The sequence below is a fragment of the Leptosomus discolor genome, chromosome 1 (assembly GCF_034619465.1).
Source record: "Leptosomus discolor isolate bLepDis1 chromosome 1, bLepDis1.hap2, whole genome shotgun sequence".
NCBI lineage: Eukaryota > Metazoa > Chordata > Aves > Leptosomiformes > Leptosomidae > Leptosomus > Leptosomus discolor.
Window position 1 is genome coordinate 159,507,004 of NC_141391.1, and position 18,253 is coordinate 159,525,256.

At 44.8% G+C, this 18,253-nt stretch overlaps 1 protein-coding gene across 2 annotated transcripts in view; it reads right to left on the minus strand.

Annotated features, from left to right (window-relative positions):
- The window catches only part of SYN3 (synapsin III), a 179,278-nt gene that overhangs the window by 10,775 nt on the left and 150,250 nt on the right, over positions 1-18,253 (minus strand). For both annotated transcript variants that reach the window (XM_086468573.1, XM_086468580.1), the window contains 3 exons: positions 12,991-13,133; positions 7,423-7,497; positions 3,938-4,040 (listed from right to left, as the gene is read on the minus strand). In XM_086468573.1, the coding sequence (XP_086324699.1) occupies positions 3,938-4,040; positions 7,423-7,497; positions 12,991-13,133 (321 nt within the window). The remainder of the gene's footprint in view (positions 1-3,937; positions 4,041-7,422; positions 7,498-12,990; positions 13,134-18,253) is intronic.

Genomic DNA, 18,253 nt, shown 5'->3' on the forward strand with positions numbered 1-18,253 from the left:
TGTGAGTCACTGAGGTACAGCTCGGGTCAAAACACCCCAAACCCCTCGTTTCCCCATCTTAAGGATTTCTTTCCCCATCTTAAGGATTGCTTTCCCCTATTTCTGTGGCAGCAGTGGCTGGAGAGGAAGGCGAAGATGCTGTTTTATAAAACAAAGGCACCTGGGGAATGAACTTGGAGCAGGTCCCACCTGAGCCAGTGAAGGTGCACCAGGGATGGGGGTATCTGCTGTCCTGCAGCGTACTGCGTGGCAGGGGAATGTGAGCTGTGGGAGACTGTCCATTCCCATATTTCCAATCCCACGCATAAGGGGACGTCTTTGAAAATGGCAGTGATTTCTGTGGGCAAAATGACACAGCTGGTTGCCACTGAACTGAAAAGGAGCATGAGATGTCACCTTGTCTGTCCTCCGGGAAAGGGGAATTGCTCTGGAACTGGGCAAATCTGAATGCTAATGCTGAAATAAATCAAATGGCTGAGAGGAATATATGAATCACAGGCAGATTGCACTCATCTCCTCCCGGGGAGATCAGAGAACAGCTGGACAAGACAAGAAGATGTCGGCACGTATGGACCCGGCCTTTGTAGCTGCCCAAGGTCAGTGGTTCCTCCTGATGCAGCTGCTGTTGCCTGATAAGGTGTATGGGTGGGGGCGGGGGGAGCGGAAAGTGGCCAGGCAGAGAAAACACTCAGGAAAACCCCATCCCGGTCCTCCCTGTGCCTATCTGACGCTAAGGCCTGAAGGCTGGACTTGTTGCTCTGATGTGCAATCGCAGAGTGTTAGGTGATTTTTAGGGAAGGAAGGAAGGAAATAGGTGATTAGACTTATCAAAAGATATGGCAGCGCTGAAGGCATGGGCAGGGCTTCTTGCAGGGCAGCAAGGAGAACGTCTAGCAACTCAGCTTAGCTGTATGGCAAGTAGGGCTTAGTTGATCCAGGAGGAAGAATAAATCACATGGATCATTTCACTTGCCCTCTATTTGCTCCATGTTTGTCAGCATAGCAGAGATGTGGAAAAGGGTTAGATTACCAAAAAAAAAAAAAGGGAGGGGGGGAGGTTATTAAACCATACAGGCTACTGAGCTCTTTTGAGAATCTGGCTGCTAACAGTGGTACTGAACTTGCACTAGTTTGAGAATCAAGTGCTAACTATTCATGCTGAATATTTCCTTAAAGTGACAAAGTTCTTTGAAGCAGAGGAAAAGGAAGTACCAGCATTTACCATTTAATTCACAGCTGTTTTAATAGAATGAAACTTTAAAGAAATCTGTTGATTTCTTCAAAGTTTTCAATATGAACCATGAAAATGGCATGTAAGTGTACTAGTGCTTTAAAGGGCAGAAACGTACTCGCTTCTGCTCTTTGCCATGGGAAAAGAAAAGGCGGCAAAGTTCAAGTAACAGCAAATACCATGGGTGCAAGATTACTCTTGTGCTGCGTTGATAAGTCATCTATCTTAATCTGATTCTGTTTGCAACAAACCACTGTGATAAATCTCAGTTCACAGAACTGCCCATCACTACCTCTGTGAATCTTTCCTAGAGAACTGCTTGCACTGTGAAAATTAATTACTGCCTGCAATAGCATTGTGCAAATTCCTTATTTGTTCAGCCCATTTAGGCGTGCTTTCTTGTAAAATGTCACAGCACACTGTTCCTTCTCACCAAGAAAAATACAACTGTCACACTGTCAAATAACTTCTTTTTCCCACTATCAAAAGAAAAAAGCCAAATAAAGGATCAGTTTCAGACCAAGAAAAGTACCCCAGGAAGTAGTCTGGAGGCAATTAATTACTTGTCAGCATCCCCCTCAGATCTGCATAAAGTAGAAAAGGTGCCTGTTTGGCTTTGTTCTGCTCTTTATATTGCACTGCTCTACTCCTTTCCTGACAATGTCCATCAGCCTGGCATCTGAATGCCTGCTAGAAGTTGGTACATCAGGCCTGCCCGATCAGGTTCTCCGCTGTGATAATTCATCGTGACCCACCTGAAGCTGTTGTGTTTCTTCTGATTTGTGTCATATTAGATCCATTGCTTTTTACCTTGTCCTCAGAGAGAGGAGCATGAGTGTGCATTTCTCTCTGTGTGTAAGCTAGTGATGGCTGTTAGCATATGGATGTGCTTTTCATCCAGTCAGTCAAACACGGGGGCAGATGTGAAAACCCAGAGGTATATCCAGATAGAGGCATATAATCCTTAAGCACAGAATTAGCCATGTGTGCACGTACGTAGGCTTATGTGCAAGAATAGATGCAGGGATATGAAAACCACATCTTGCTTCTGACCATGTATGGACACAGTCCAAATGTCCTTACAGTAGTTTCTAGCAAGAATGCTTTCTTGCTCTTCCTTTCTCAGCTACATGTGCATAGAGACATAAAAGCGCATGGCAGGGAGACACTCTTCTCTGGGGGATGCTCCTCTAGGTGCTGATGAATTGCAGACAGGAGCAGACCCATCAGCCATGGCCACACCACATCAGGAAAGATGGGGGGATCGACAGCACTTGGTTGCTGGCAGCGTGCTTATATCACATGGCCTTTGACAGGTCACTGCTCCCCGGAGAGGAGATACATAATGCAGGAATTCGCAGTCGCTGGAGGGCTCATGTGGTTCTCATCAGCATCCCAACCCTCAGCGGGTGGGACTGCTCTCCCACACATAGTTTTCCAGTGTGTCAGCACCCCTGCATGAAGCCATAGGCTGGCTCTGCTCATCTTCCTCGGCTGGCCTGTGTTGGTGGAGTTTACAGCAGGTCAGCTGCTGTGCCTTCTTGAGTCACATAGTGACAGAGGCACTTGCTTACTTGCCAGATTTTCTCTCCCCTAGAGTGTCTCTTCAGTTTCCACTTTGATTTTCTGGCCAGCTTTTCCTTCTCTGCCCTGTTAGGATGACCTGAGTGTGCTATTTACCCCACTCCCACATCTGCCTCCTGGCCTGGCAAGGAGCACGTTGAACTTTAGCTCTCAGAGCCACAGTCTGTCCAGCTCTGAATACAGAAGTTTGTAGTTCACATTGCCCACAGTAACTCTGTGGTGCTTTGCCTTGCTAGCCTGTTATTATGATGAATGCTACCTGGGCAAAAGATTTTAGAAAATATATCTGGTCTTCTTCTTTTTTTTTTTTTTTTTTTAATTAAATTATTCCTGCTATTTATGGACCTTTTTGCTACACTCTCACAATTTATTTTACTCTTTTAAATTAGAGGCAGCTAGGATTTTTGTTGTTGAGATTCCTTTTAAAGTGATTGGAGAAAGACAAGTTTTTTTCAGAGAGAAACTGAGGTTTTTAATGGATGGAATCACCTGCTGGACCTCTGTATCCCTGTGTGAGTAGTGGGGGGAGGTTAACATGACTAATATGCTAGCATCATCTAGCACCTGAATTCAGGCTGGGCGGAATATGAGCATTTTTCTTCATGATGTTGCTGATCCCTACTAGCCGCTATGAGAGATGCGCTCGCTTTGCCAGTGCTTAGCCTAGGAAGGATGGAATGGGGGCACTGGTACACTGAGACACACCAAACTTTGGGTGCTGCTAGAAACACTTGCAGGCAGGTAGATGCTCGATAAGGAGGCAACTTGACATCTGTCCCGCACTGGTAAGGTTCTGTACTGTGGGGATTTGTCAGCTGGAAAGCTGGGGTGGCCAAGCAGTCTGTGGCTCTCCATTTCCTTTCACAGACCACACTGAGAAATGAAGGCACTTCAACCCTGACACCTTCCTGTATATCTGCCAGTTTAGCTGAGACTCTAAATCAGTTTCTTGCATATCAGTGGGCCACAGCTTGGAGGATACAGGTGGACATGGAGGAGTGGCGACTGCTGGACCATGCACACGGGGGTAAGTGTGCACATTGGTGCCTATGAACTCCGAGGGAGCATGTTTCAGATACACTTCCCAAAGGAGACTTGCATTCGGGTTCCCCATGCTCTCACCTCAATGATATAGTCTTTTCCATCTTTGCTATGGACAGCTTTGACAGCACAGATGTCAAGACCTCCAAACATTTCTGCGCAGGCATCTGCCCAGAGTCTGTACCTGCAGAAACCAGAGAAGCATGGCCTAGGATTAGCAGTCATTGAGTAGTCCAGCAAATAAGGCCACCTGTCCTGCTACCCATAGGAGCACAAAGAAATTCCAGAGCCCTTTTTACCACAAGGCATACTTCATATGCTTTGCTGGGTCATTGTCTCCCTTTCTTGCACAGGACATGGAGCAAAAAAAAATAAGATTCTTGCCTAAAGTTTCTCCTCATTTCAGTTTGTTTCAATTCCACCCTCAATGTCACCGTAAGATGTTTCTTTCTCTCCTTGGTATTTACATCAGATCTCCAGTCGGTTGTCATTTAGCCAAGCTATAAATATTTAGCTCATTTAATCTCCCAGTAGTGTTGGCCCCTTAGCGTTTGTATTGGCTTTGGCTGAAAGCCCTCCATTATGCAGGCAGCTTTCACCTGATAAGATGTCCTGCACATTGGGGCTGGAATAGGATGGGAAAGTGAGTGCAGAATTTAGCAAGGAGTAGCCCTCCCCTCCCTGATCTGTAACCCATTGGCTCCTGCTTTTTACAATTTAGTCTTTCAATTTCATCCTTTTATAATCTCCTGCCTCCGTTCTGTCCCCAGGGCATTGTTCCTAGCCAGGCGGTCCCATCACATGGACCAAGTACTGTTTTGTTAAAGGGAGAGCTGCAGCCCTTTTCTCTAGCTGTCCCAGGTTGGGAACATGAGCTGGTGGCCCCTTAGCTATCCTAGTGTTGGAGGAGGAGAGAGAATGACAGGAGGCTTATTATGGGGGGACTGCATCCCCCGGCTGTGGAAATGAGAAGGGAATGAGGCGGCCTGGTTTTATTTCCTGTGCAGCTGCGCCGCAGGCCTGACCATTTCAATAAAAATAATTATCTCAGAAGAGCAGATCTGTAAGCAGGACTATGACAAGATGCATAGAGGGGAGGGAAGGCCACAGTCTTGGGAAAACACTGGGATTTTGCAGACCCTACAGGGACTGAGAAAAGAACTGTTCTGGCCAAAGAACAAGTTTACATCCTTGAAGCCAGCCAGAGTCCCCATAGCTTGACAATATAATGATCAACTTGTGTGAACACAAGGTCTGCAGTAAGAAGCAAAAATATGGCTTATACGACTACTGGTGCTCTCTTATCCCTAATGAGGAGACCAGGCACGTTCACTCCAGTGCCCCTGAGGAAGACAGTGCCTGAGAAGGAGTCAGTAGCATAATGAGGAGGAGAACTATGGACACCATGAGCCAGGCAGGAGGCACGGCAAGCCCGCCTTGTGCACTGCTGTGGCCCCACACCCAGGGGCACCGTTGTGGAACCACTTCTCTTCCTGAGGTAAGTCTCTAGGTGTCTGGATTCAGCAGCCAGCCTCAGGGAATTGTTGCCCATGCCAGAGACCCTGATAGCTACATGTCTTCAATGTTGCTGGCCCTAGGTGAGCACTGGGAGGCATCAGGGCTGCTGGGGTGGAATGCTAGTGCTATGGGACAGAAGCATATTTATGCAGTATTTATGCATATGCATCAGGGGTAGTATTTGCAGAGCATTTACTACCGTTTTGCCTCGTATTACCTGAACATGCAATCCTTTGGGCTACTGTACAGTACAGTAGGTACTTCAGGTTGCTCCTACTCATCCAAGCATATCAGCACACTCCTGCCTTGTTGTATGCACTGATGGCTCACAGATTTCAATGGAATTTGTTGCATTTATGGCTGGATAAGGCTAGAGTGGTGAATTATGGTACTACATCTACAAAATGAACATTCAAAATGCAACGTGGCAGGCTGGCAGGAATCTGGGTTTTAGTCCTACAACACTGCCGTGCAGAATGTCTACCCTTTGTCTCTCTAGCTTCAGCTGTGCCATAAACAACCAGGATGCATAATAATGTCCAGTTCACACAGTCCCTGTTAGGGTCTGGCAGGGTCACCTTTAGCACCTGATTTGGGGCTTGGCTTCCCTGTTTCACAGAAATAAAGGTACAGAAGGGACCTTACATGATCACTTTCACGACTCTTGTACCCCAAAGAGGAAGCATTTTTTTAATCTAATCTGAAAGAGTACAGAGATTCCCCACCTTCTCCAGGCAATTAATTTCTGTGCTATGCTATCCTTACTGTTAGGAAATATAGGAAATGTTCAAATGAACTTTTCTGCTATAATTTAAGCCCGTTATTTCTTACAGTATTGTACTGGTAATATAAAGAGCAAATGATGCCCTATCAGCGGGCTTTTACATATTTGAAGAGCTTGTGCCCTTTAAGTTTTTTCATCTTTAGGATGAAGAGGTGTCCACCTTGTGGACAACCTCTTCTAGCTCTGTGACAGCTAATGAAGGAAAGTGAACCTTTGCACTGCAGGCATAGATTCATTATGGATGAAACTACACCTCTACTGGAAAAATATCAGTGGTCTGCTGACTGAAAAAGGTGGAAAACTACATAAGCAATTGTTGCATGCTTTTCTCATAGGTTGATTATGTTTTCTCTGAGTGTTTCCTTTATTGTCCTTTGGGCTCTCTGCAAATCCTTACTATCTCTCTTCAAATGTGGTGCCCAAACCTGGACAGAGTCAGAATTAATCATGACCCTGACAAGTTGGAGGTCCAATCTGAAAAAATCATAGATTCACTAGGGATGAGTGCCTACCCATAATCTATGGATTCTATAAAACTCCGAATAATCTACTTACATAAGGTGCAGAACAAGTGACTTGATAGCAGTTTTGCAGAATACGGTTTGGGAGTTACAGGAAAGCATAAGTTACCGTGAGTAAACAATGTCATGCAGTTGCAATATTAGCAAATATCACAGTGGTTTGAATACATGGAAATATGACCTGAGAATTTTAGTCTATAAGATGCGTGAGGCAATTCCTTCTGTTCTGTTCAGCAGTGAGAAGACCTTATCTAAACCAATGTCCACTTTTGGGAGACTAATGCGAAAAAGCACTTTCAACACTTCAGCTGAAAGATTTTTCTCTCTGTTGAGCAGAAGAAAAATACTTTTCTGTGACTGCTTCTCACTAGTAGTGTGCTTAAAATAACTTCTTGTTACTTCTTGTTTTCTGCTGTGACCTTTCTGATTTTATCCTACATGTTTGTGCTTGTGTGCTTGACCTGAGCATTCTGGTCTTGTTTCCTGTGGCTACATTCACTAAAGATCTAATGATTTAGCAATGTTTGTCTCTAGCTATACTTCCAGTCTGTTCTCCAAAATAGGACAGTTTGCCTTTGTGCCCTGAGTATTTTTTTAAGGAAACACTTGGCCTTTTAAACTCATTTATCCAGCCTCCTGGGAGACGTCACTTACCAGTTCTCTCAATTAACCAGAGTCTGAAATACAATTCCTCCCTTCTAACCCAAGAACAGCTAATACTGTCTTGAAACCCTCTTCCTTACCTCTCTGTCATGGCAATCTGTTCTAGCATTGCAGAACCTGTGTTTGCCTTCCAGTTTCCAGAGATGGACGTCCTCCTAGGAAAACAAACCAAAAACATAACCCAAATGTGAAAATACGCTCCTGTCCCATCCTCCCTCGTACTGTAGTCCTTTTTCTTGACTCAGTGCTTGTACAGGAGGGGATGAGGTGAGGTTCTTCCTCACAGAAGCCTTTCCAAATCCTGTTTCAACAACACTCCATACAGGTTATGTTGTTCAGACTCGTGTAAAACTGAATGAGGAGTCAGACAGGGAAAACTCCAAGGAACCTTGAGCACACATCAGGCTCTGTGAGTACTTTCTTTCTTTATACATCAGGCCTAGGGGAGCTGAAATGTCTGTAGAAGATCTCTAGGTAATCACTCTTGTGTTCTGCAATGGGTAGCATCCCCCACCCATGGAAGAGCAACCCTCCAGGCAAACATCTACCTAAACAGATTCACAAATGTCAGGTCTGACATCCTGGATCTCCCCAACTTTGATTTCAATTGTACTGGTGTCATAGACTATATGATTATACCCTCTTTTCACTGACTTTTCATTGACCTTTCCATGGCTCACTGTGTCTGGACTTGGAGAATTTATAATTGCAAAATTGTTGGAGTCTCATTAGCTGCAACTGATGGTTAATTTCCGAAAAAGGTGCTGTGGCTGGCAGATCCTGGGTTTCACCATCATCCACCAAGAGGTGAAAACTTTCCTTTTCTTGACCTTAGGCACAAGGCAGCCCTTGGAGAGCCTGCTGTGACAACACTGTGCAGATAACCCTGGCATAGTGTACAAACTGGGACAAGTCAACAAGCTGGCAGGATACATCCAGGGAGCATCTCCATGCTGAAGAAGATTGAAGTAGAGATTTATGAGGGGAGTATGGGGTGTGATCCAACACTTCAATATGAGGTTGTGGGAATCCTCACTGCCAGTTCTCTCACCTTTTCAACATGATGTGGAAAAGAGATTCTGAACTTGCAGAACTATGTGAAGCAGCAGTAATATGGATGTCCTGCTAGAGTATAAACTTGGATCATTATAGCCGACTACCTAAGGTTCTGCTTTACACTGATGAGGGACAGCCTGGAGTCCATTTTTTAAATTATCTTCTAAAGTGGTATGTACAGTTGCTGTGAAATTAAATGGTCTTTGTAACCATATTTAAAGGGCGGGGCAGGGGTCAAAGGAGCATGATTACTGTGTTGAATAACTGTTGTTTCCATATAGGTGACTCTTGTCCCTTGTTCCCTTCACCTAACATCCATCTTCCTGCCCTATTCTCGAAGCAAAAGAATGGATTCCTTCTCAAACTGTGGCTGTTATGAGCCCTTTGATGGACTGTAAGGTCAGTGTTCAACCCTCATCCTCTCTTCTTCTTTTGACATGGGATTCTTACGATTACATTTTTCAGTTCTGCAATAGGAAGAACCACTCTTTATTAACATTTAGGTTCAGAAAATTACCCTGCTGTGGCAGATGGTATCCAGAATCCCATTAGTACTGATGAGAACTCCTGGAGTTTGATTAGTAACAACATGATTGGATAACCATGTTTAGAAAATGTACCTGGCATACCAAATGTAAGCAGCTGTGTCTTCCCTGAGTAAACCAAACCACAGCTATATGGTTTTAAAGGAAATTTGATGTGGGAAGACTTCCAAAATAAGAACTCTGCTCTAGCTGTTGGGCTGATTGGTTTGACTTGTTTATGCCTATCCATCTCCAGCCAATATTGGGCATAAGATATAAAATATTTCTCTCAGCTGTATCCCTATCTTTCCTGTTGGGAAAATTTCCTGTTTTTTAAATGGAAGATCTTCATTTGAAGCCCTCTGGACCAGACACCAAGTCCCTACACCACAGCCTCTGTCAAGATCACTCCCTTGGCAAGCATGACTGAGCAGTTTAGGTGTCAAGCGTGCCACCAAATTATTCTTGTTCTTGTTCTTGTTCTTGTTCTTGTTCTTGTTCTTGTTCTTGTTCTTGTTCTTGTTCTTGTTCTTGTTCTTGTTCTTGTTCTTGTTCTTGTTCTTCTTCTTCTTCTTCTTCTTCTTCTTCTTCTTCTTCTTCTTTCTTTCTTTCTTTCCCTTATTGTATTCAACCTGAAGTGGAAAAGGAGACTGAAGACAAAAATCTTTCCCTAAGGATGCCCTGCCTCAAACCCCATTTCTCTCAGGGACTGAAAGTCAAAGTGCTTCCAATCATGCCAAACATCAGGGGGCCACAACAGTTACAGTCAGTATCTTAAAGGTGAGGACCCTAGGCTTTTAGGGATCAGTTGACCAAGCAGATCTGCGACCAGGATACCTTCAGCGTTGCTTAAGATAAATGGATATACTAGCAGATCATGGGCTGTTGGTGTCCTGTACTCACCATCTCCAACCTGGACCATTTCAGTCTAAAAGTAGCTCTAGTTTAGACACAGTTGATGTTGTATCCCCTGCAGAGCACATTGAACTGCATTTGAATGACAAGATCAGAAGTCACACTCATGAAACTAGAAAGGAAAGCATATTACCCTCTTACTGAGAGCTGGTTGCAAGGAATATCCCACCCCTGAAAGCTAGCAGCTGCTGGCTTCATTCAAAGTGAACAATATTTCATGAGTCTTAACTGGAAATGATCCCTCTGTTTGCCCCTAGTTGCGGTGAGGGGGGAAGCATAATTTCTGCCCCAATTTCTCCATCACATGAGCAGCATTTGTGTTTTCTCTTCACCAGCATTACAATGAGAGTCAAACACATTTGGTGGAATTTTAGGCATGTATCACATGCTGCTTATCTGCTGTTTTGAGACTGGCCCAAAGCATGGGCTAAGTAGGTGTTTGTTAGTAGTGTAAATCTGGAGTCACTGCACTGAAGTCAATGGGAAACTGAACTCAAGCCTTGGGTCATGGGCTGGAAGGAAGTGCATTGAACATCTGGGGCGGGGAGGAATGCATGAGTCACCCTGCAGCATCCTCCCTCTGGCAGATGCTTGGTGCAGAGTAAACATATTCTGGAGAATTTCAGTACATGGCCTTTTCTCAGAAGGAAGGGGTCTTTTAAAGCCTATATGTGTGGGTGAAGGTATAAAAATACTGGGGAGTTTCCATGGCTCACAGATCAAAGCAATTTGCTTAGTATGATGCTACTGCAGATGCTGTAATTGCCTTTAAGGCTGAGATTTGCTAGCATGACTAATGATTTTGAGTCTGCTATCTGAGACACCAGTGAGAGCTCTGATTTTTGGGTTCTTTTACCTCTGTCCTATATAGTAAGGACTTATTTATACCATAGAAATAGCCTTCTATTCTGTCTGATGCTGGAACAGAAGGAACAGACCCTGATGGGACTGACTATACTGCTTTCCCAAGCTCACATCCCTAAATGGTGGTCTCAATATAAGTCAGCCTTCTGGGTTAGCAAGTTGCTGGGTGAATTTTGCTGTTTGCTTTCTTTGCTAATAAGTTTCATTTCTCGTTAAGGTGTTTCCCATTCATGGCTGTTTTCATGTGAAAACATTTTTCACTTAGCAAACAATTGTTTGCGCAGCTATGTTCCCAAGTGGGATTAGCTCTTAGTGTGACTGCTTTCTTTCCTCAGTCGTCTGGTATTATTTCTGATCCCGGTCTGGATGAGTGTGTGGTAAGTGCAAATAATAAATGAGGAGAGGATATGGTCAGGCTAACTGGGCCTTTGTTTCACTTAGAGACAGGCTGGGAGCAGACTTTGGAGCCAAGGCTGGGTAGGTTGGCAGGAATAGGGAATTTTAATTGATATTTTAAACCTTCCTTCCTTTGGCCAATTTGAGCCAGGCTCCCTGAGATATTAATGTAATATCAGGCAACTGAGCTATTGTTGACCTGATCAGATTTAAAACAAATTTTTGTCATTGAGTTCACATAAAGTAGCGAAGTGTCCCACAAGTCCTTCCCATGAAGAATGTCACTCAGTTATTATCTAGTTACTTAAATACCTCTGTGCTAGGAATCCAACCAGGAATTTTAGGCAGCTATAGCTGAAAAATATGATCATGTACATTTGGTTATCTTATTTAACTGTGTTTCGCCAGAACTATGGCCTCGGGGTTTGTAAACATGGATCTAAAACCCACAGTTTTGTGGGTGTTACATAACATGAAGTTTATCTGGCAACCTGAAGAATGTACTGCTGGAGCTGTCTACTTGCCCAGAATTTTGTGGCTGGATAAGGAGCTTCTGGAGAAGCTGTGCTATTTGGCTTTTCTCATCTACTGGTTTGCAGTAGGAAGAAACAAGTGTCTTACTGACTCATGTGGTTACATCTTAAATTAAGCTTGATGACTACTAAGTTCAGCTGAATGGTTTTTGCTATTTTTAAACATACCAGTGTTGAGTCTTGCCTTCATGCCCCCTCCCTCACTACCCCACAGGGCAGGGAGGAGCTTTGGGGCACCTCTCGAGTACTGTGTTCAGTTTTGGGCACCTCAATACAAGAAAGGCATTGAGGTGCTGGAGCGTGTCTGGAGAAGGGCAACGAAGATGGTGAAAGGTCTAGAGAATAAGTCTTTTGAAGAGCAGCTGAAGGGACTGTGGCTATTTAGTCTTAAGAAAAGGAGGCTGAGGGGAGACCTTATCACTCTCTACAACTACCTGAGAGGAGATTGTAGAGAGGTAGATGCTGGTTTCTTACAGGTAATTAACGACAGAACAAGAGGGAATGGACTCAAGCTGTGCCAGGGTAGGTTTAGGCTAGACATTAAGAAAAATCATTTTACTGAAAGGGCTGTCAGACAGTGTAATAGGCTGCCCAGGGAGGTGGTTGAGTTACCATCCCTTAATGTGTTTAAAGGTGGTTTAGATGTGGTGCTGGGAGATATGGTTTAGGGGTGTACTTGGTAGGGTAGGGTTGATGGTTGGACTTGATGATGTCAAAGGTCTTTTCCAACCTGAATGATTCTGTGATTCTGTTCCATGATTCTATGTCTCTTCTTCTTCTTTCCCTCCTTTGTACGCTTCAAGGAGCACACATGCAAAGTGCCCACAGAAACCCTGCATGCTGGCCAGGCTGAGGCCGTCGGTACGCAGTGCTGTGTGCTCCTCGTGTCTTCATGTGATTGCGGTGCCGTGAGCTCCAGCTGGGAAGATGAGGGGGTGTTGCTATGGTTTGGATACTGCAAGACTTTTATATTGTTTCCCCCAGGTGGGAAGGAGGTGGGTTCAGTTCCCACTAGAGGGTAGTGGGAGCTGGAGGATTTTAATGGGAAAGATGAGCCCTTCATGAGGGACAGGTGATAGGTGATGGCAGAGCACAGTTGCTTTAGTGAAAACTAACTGAGTCTCAGAAACAGGTAGAGAGAGATTTATGTTCCAGAAACAGTGAGCTGATGGTGAGTAATGGAGAAGATGATCAGTGGATGAGGGATCTGGGTTCAGAGGTAGGAGGAGAACAGCAGGGCTATTCTTCAAGGAAATTAAATCAGCTTCCTACTCCTGCCCAGAGGAGACACCAACTGAATCACATCCACTGCACTGTCTGTCCCCCCCCCCATCTCACTCCAGCATAGCCATGCACTCACATGTAAGCCTTGTAGTTGCTGCCAATTTTCTGGATTCGGATGTCGTACTTGGAGTCAATGAACGGCTCGCTGGTGGCATACGTTTTTGCCATGGCTACTATGCTGGCCATGTCCCGGAAGTCATGCTGGTTCTCAACTTTGACCTTGATTGCCAAAATCCAGTGGAAAAGCGACAAGAGCAAAAAGAACAGGAATACTTTGTGAGCAGAAGTCATCTCTGTACCTGAATAGCACAATGCCAGTTAAAACCCACACAGATGGAGCTGAGGAGAGAGCAGGGATTGTGTGATTTAAAGACACAAGTTCCCCAGAACAACCCAACCCAGAGCAAACCAACCCCTTTCTCCTTCCTCATGCACAAGCCCTAGTAAACCTGTCAGGAGGGAGGCGGGTAGACCTTTGTCCAGATAGCTCTTGCTAATGCTCATTGCTTTTATGATACTTCAGAAAATGTTTGATCTCCTAAGTGACATTACTTCATTCAAACATTGGAACTGTTATTTCCCATGTTGGGATGAATGAAAACAAAGTATTTTGGATGGTTGGGAAACAGAAACCAGTGCCAGGAAATCAACAAGAGAGCTGGTTGTCTGCCACCTCTAGGCTTCAGTTCCCTGGCATTTCACATTACCCCCTCCAGACTGAACAAGTAGGAAATGAGAACATAGTGGACAATTTCACCTCACTCATAGTATCAACCCTGGCCTTTAGTCTATTGTCAAAAACTTGTATGGTGCATCAAAGAAACCCGTGCATGTCGTTTTCCTTTGAGATGGACGGATGCAGAAAGGGTGGGTTAATTGGTGGAAAAAAGATCAACACTGTGTGAAAAGAGTGAGTAAGTGAGTGACTTTCTTTATGTATTACCTACACTTTGTATTTTGGTAACACTTCGACACCACAGTTGGGAATTGCAACCCTACTTTGCTAAGTGTCTGCTCGCTCGTGACAACTGGTCAGTCTCTACCCCAGAAGAGTTTCCCAGCTGCGTCAGTGTGTGTGTGCTAAAGGAGGGTGACGCCAGACTTTGTGGAGCCATCTGAAGGAAATGCGTGCGATGGTATTTGGTGTTTCTTCGCAAAGAACAAACAAGTGCTTTTACATATCTGCCTTCAACCATGAGAGGGCAGGAGCCATCTTCACTAGAGAACAGAGGACAAGCTTGTTGCTAACCTGTTTTACTCTGTTTAGATGGTTTTGTGCAAGTGCCAGCCGTAACATAAGCCAAAGATGCAGCCACATCCTGGTGCAGAAAAGCTCTTGAGAACTGGACAGGTTGTGGGGAAGGTAAAAAGTGCAACTAGTTTGACCTGTGACCAATTCTAAATGCCTGAATAATAAGAAAAAAGACCTGGTGTTTGCTTCTCCTTTTGCTGAGTGCCAAATACCCCATGTCATCCTCCCTTTTGCTGTAGTGAGGGCTATGCTCTTGCTATTCAGGGACCACTGAGAAAAGGAGCAGAGGAAGGTGGCAGTCGTCTGTGGGGTGGGAGGGTAGGAAAAAAAAAAGGAAATAACAAACACAAAGGGGAAATGTAAAGGCGACCACTGCACATCATCCAGGAGGAGCAGCCCTGCACTGGGCTGTGTTGTTCCCTTCTGTGTCTGAGTGGGCCTGAGTGCAGTGCTGGCTGCTCCTGGTGAGGCAGGGCAGGGTTAGGTGGTGGGAATGCCCTGGAGGCAGCGGGGGGAGTGGGAGAGGGGAGCACCTCACATGGTGGCAGCCCCCAGCCTGGGCATGGCTTGCAAAATACCAGGGGGAACAATGCAGTCTGTGTCCTGGCCAGGTATTTTTGTTGCACAGGTAAGAGCTGCACTGGGCTGAATGACATCAAGTGAGAGAGTCCCACCCAGACGAGATGATTGCAGGAAGGACTGCATGGGCAGGCGATGCATAGTGTTGTGACATTTTCTATTGGACACTTTTGGCAATGGGAAAAGACAAAAGCCATTATATAATGACCTACTTGGAACAAGGACACTTGTGGGATCTGAAACAAAGTGCTGTGCTTGTGCAACAGACGTCTTTGGGCCCCGGCTGAAACTTTTGCATCCCCAGCCCAGGAACATTTGTCCCAGAGGCAGAGGAAGGGATGCTGCTTCCCCCCCACCCCCGATTTGAATTAGTCTGTATTATTGCTAGAAAGGAGCTGTATGTTCATCTCGTAAAATGGGATTTTTCCTCAAAAATATGGCATGTTATGGAAAAGAAGGGTCCATTTCTTTCCCCTCTCCATCACCCCTCCCTATGGGTAGAGAGGGAAAGTACTTGAAGGTGTTTTTTCCAACAGGCCTGAGGATTTTTGGCTGGGTAAATAAAGAGTGGGGGGAGTCACTGAGGACACAGAGTAAAAAAAGAAAAACAAAGAAGATGATTCCCACAGTGCTACATCACTTCACATCAGGAAACAGCTCTGTCATCTTCCCTGGCCTGTGCCAGAGCCCTTCCCATGGACTTTTCAGAGAAAGCACCTCACTGAAGTCCCCTTTTAGGAGATCACAGCCTTATTTCCCACCAGGCTCCAAACTAATCATCACACTAAAGCTAAAATCTGAGCCACCATTTGTAAATTGTTAGAGCCAGCCAAATTTGACAGAGTAACAGCCATGTCCTGGGTTAATGCTGGTTTAGCCCAGGGTACGGTTATTACTTCATGAACAGGAAGCACTCGAGTTACAGTCAAATTAGATTTATTTTCCTGCCTTATCTATCAAGTCCACCATTTTATTAGCTTTCTACTTTCAGATTTTGTATAATTCATTTCCTCCTGACTTGTAACCCTTTTACATTTCAATAAAATATCCATTCTCCTAACAAGAGAAAAAACCCTAGAGATAACCAAAGCCAGGGTGGGTGTAGCATGACACCAGAGGGCATTATTTAAGATGGGACTATTAAAAATCATTCTAAAGCAAACATTTACCAATTTACCTAATAAGGGATAAATCTATCTTCTAAAATGGCAGGTTGGTCAACGCATGAAACTGAAAAAAATTGTTGGAAAGAGATCAACAGGAAGCCATTTCTCTTTCTTTCTCTCTCTTTTTTTGCAGACTTCTTAGGATGAATGCAATATCCCATTAGCTGCGTAGAGGAGTGCAAACAGCGAATGCAAACATGGCCCCTGCCCTGGTGGCCTGTTTGCTTAGCTGTGCTGACTGTTTGAGCAGCAATAGACTCATTCTGGAGCCATCAGCTGCTGTTTGCTGTAGTGTTTTAGTGACCTGTTGTGAAGAGTTTGGGACAGTGTATTGACAAATGCCTTTTATGAGTAAGAAAGCTCCCTGGGATAGTCTCTGCTTCCCTTCTGGCTCTACTCTTAAATCCAGGCACTGGCCGTGCCCTAGCGTGCTCCCTGTTGCTGCATTAGGGAGGGGAGTCTGGCTGGATCCCTGAGGACATGCTCACACAGATGTGACCATGCCTTTGCCCTGTGGTGGCATCTCAGAGGCTGACACTACTGGTGCCCGTTCCCATCCTCAGCCTGCCCAAGAGGCACCGGTCTTCCTGCCCGTGGCTGGAGAGCAGTCTGAGGGACAGATTAGGAAGAAACACTTCTGCCCTATCCCTGCTATAGACCTTCTTTTGAAGTCTTCCTGCTAGACAGAATTTTGGAGGGTGGGTTAAAAACCCACCATGGATATTTCTTGGGCAGTCTGTGCCACCCTTGAGATCTGTGTGAGCACGGGTTCCTGCAGTGAGGGACATGGGTAGAAATTTCTGCTTCCTCTGTCTCATAGTTCCTGAATCTACCGCCTCTTGTATATCCCAGATGTTCCTGGACACCAGGGTCCCAGGACTACAGCACTCCTCTCTCATCTTTAGCTTAACCACTACAAAGTACTGCCTCACAGTCCCCTTTTGCTTTTGCTAGTTACATGGCCACATGAAAAAATAGACAATCAGCCAAAGTGGCATAATTAGTAGTCTGCTAGGCCTGCCCTAGCCTTGCCTCTCTGAGTGTCATCCAGAGTTAACTCTGCCTTATAGGTAAGGCCCACACACTTTCGAGATGGCTTGCAGGAGCAGTTTTTGTGTCCAAACTGGGCTTGGAGGCACGTTCAGCTGGAAGGTAAGTGATGAGCCAGGGCCAGGCTTGGCAACGTGGTGTTTATCTGAGCCCTGGTAGACCTGTGAAAATGCATGGTCTGAGCATTTTCCTCTAGAGGAACTGGCATGGCCACACAAAGCTTGTCATTTTTCGTTCATCTTGACTTGTGCTTAGCCTTTCTGTAGCGACTACCATTTTGGGACAGTGTGTCTTCAGGAATGGCTCTGCACAGAGGGTTTCCTGAGTCTATCCTTCCCTCTACCAAATTGCATTCCGCTGCTCAGAAAATACCTGATTCAAGTAACACACGTTCAGTTTAGGCCTAACTTTGACCCACCTCGAAACAGTAAAGACACAACAATCTGCATTTCCTTATTATCCTCACACTGAAGTTCTCCAGATGTTACGGTGCCTTTGATGCACTAAACCTTACAATCTCTACTAACTTCCTAACAAAGAGCTTCTCTCAGCCCCAGGTCTTGGCAGCTTTGGTCCTCAGAGCCCTGGATCAGTCACTGTTTTCTGTGTCCAGCAAAAGCTTCCAGACTGCAAGAAATGGGGATGCTTTTGCTATTTTCAAGATGGGTGGTACCTCCTTGCTCATGAGTCAGTGGGAATGCGCTGATTGGGCTGCTCTGTTGTGAATGTTACATGTCAAGTCATTATTTGTCCTCTGTAAAAGAAAATATTTGTTCCTTGACAAACCGAAGCAGCCCTTTCCCCTTCCTTTCCTCCTCAGCACACTGGATTTTCAAAGCTCTCACTTTTGGAACATTCTATTTCCAGTCCCAAGAGAGACAAGGTGACGAGCTCTCCTTCCTGATAAAAAGCTTGCAGTATTTTTACATTACAGAGTGGCTCTGTTCAGTTTGTGCTATATTTATACCAAGGGAAAAAAAAAAAAAAGTAGAGAAGTTTTTCCCATCCAGTAAGAGAGAAAATAACTCTGACCACATCATTATGAACAACAAGTTTTTCTTCTACAATATAGTAAATTCATCTGAGCCAGGATTTGTACTGGGGAGGTGTTTTCATAATTATGGGGCAGGAGGGGACAGAGGTGACTCTTAAACTTCCCTAATTAGAGAGGTCTAAAAATAAAGTAAGAGTAGCAATATATATATATATTTATTAAATTAATGTAAATATATATAAAGCCACATGAACAGATACTGTTTTTCCTCTCTTTACAGATCTGTTTCCTTCTCATG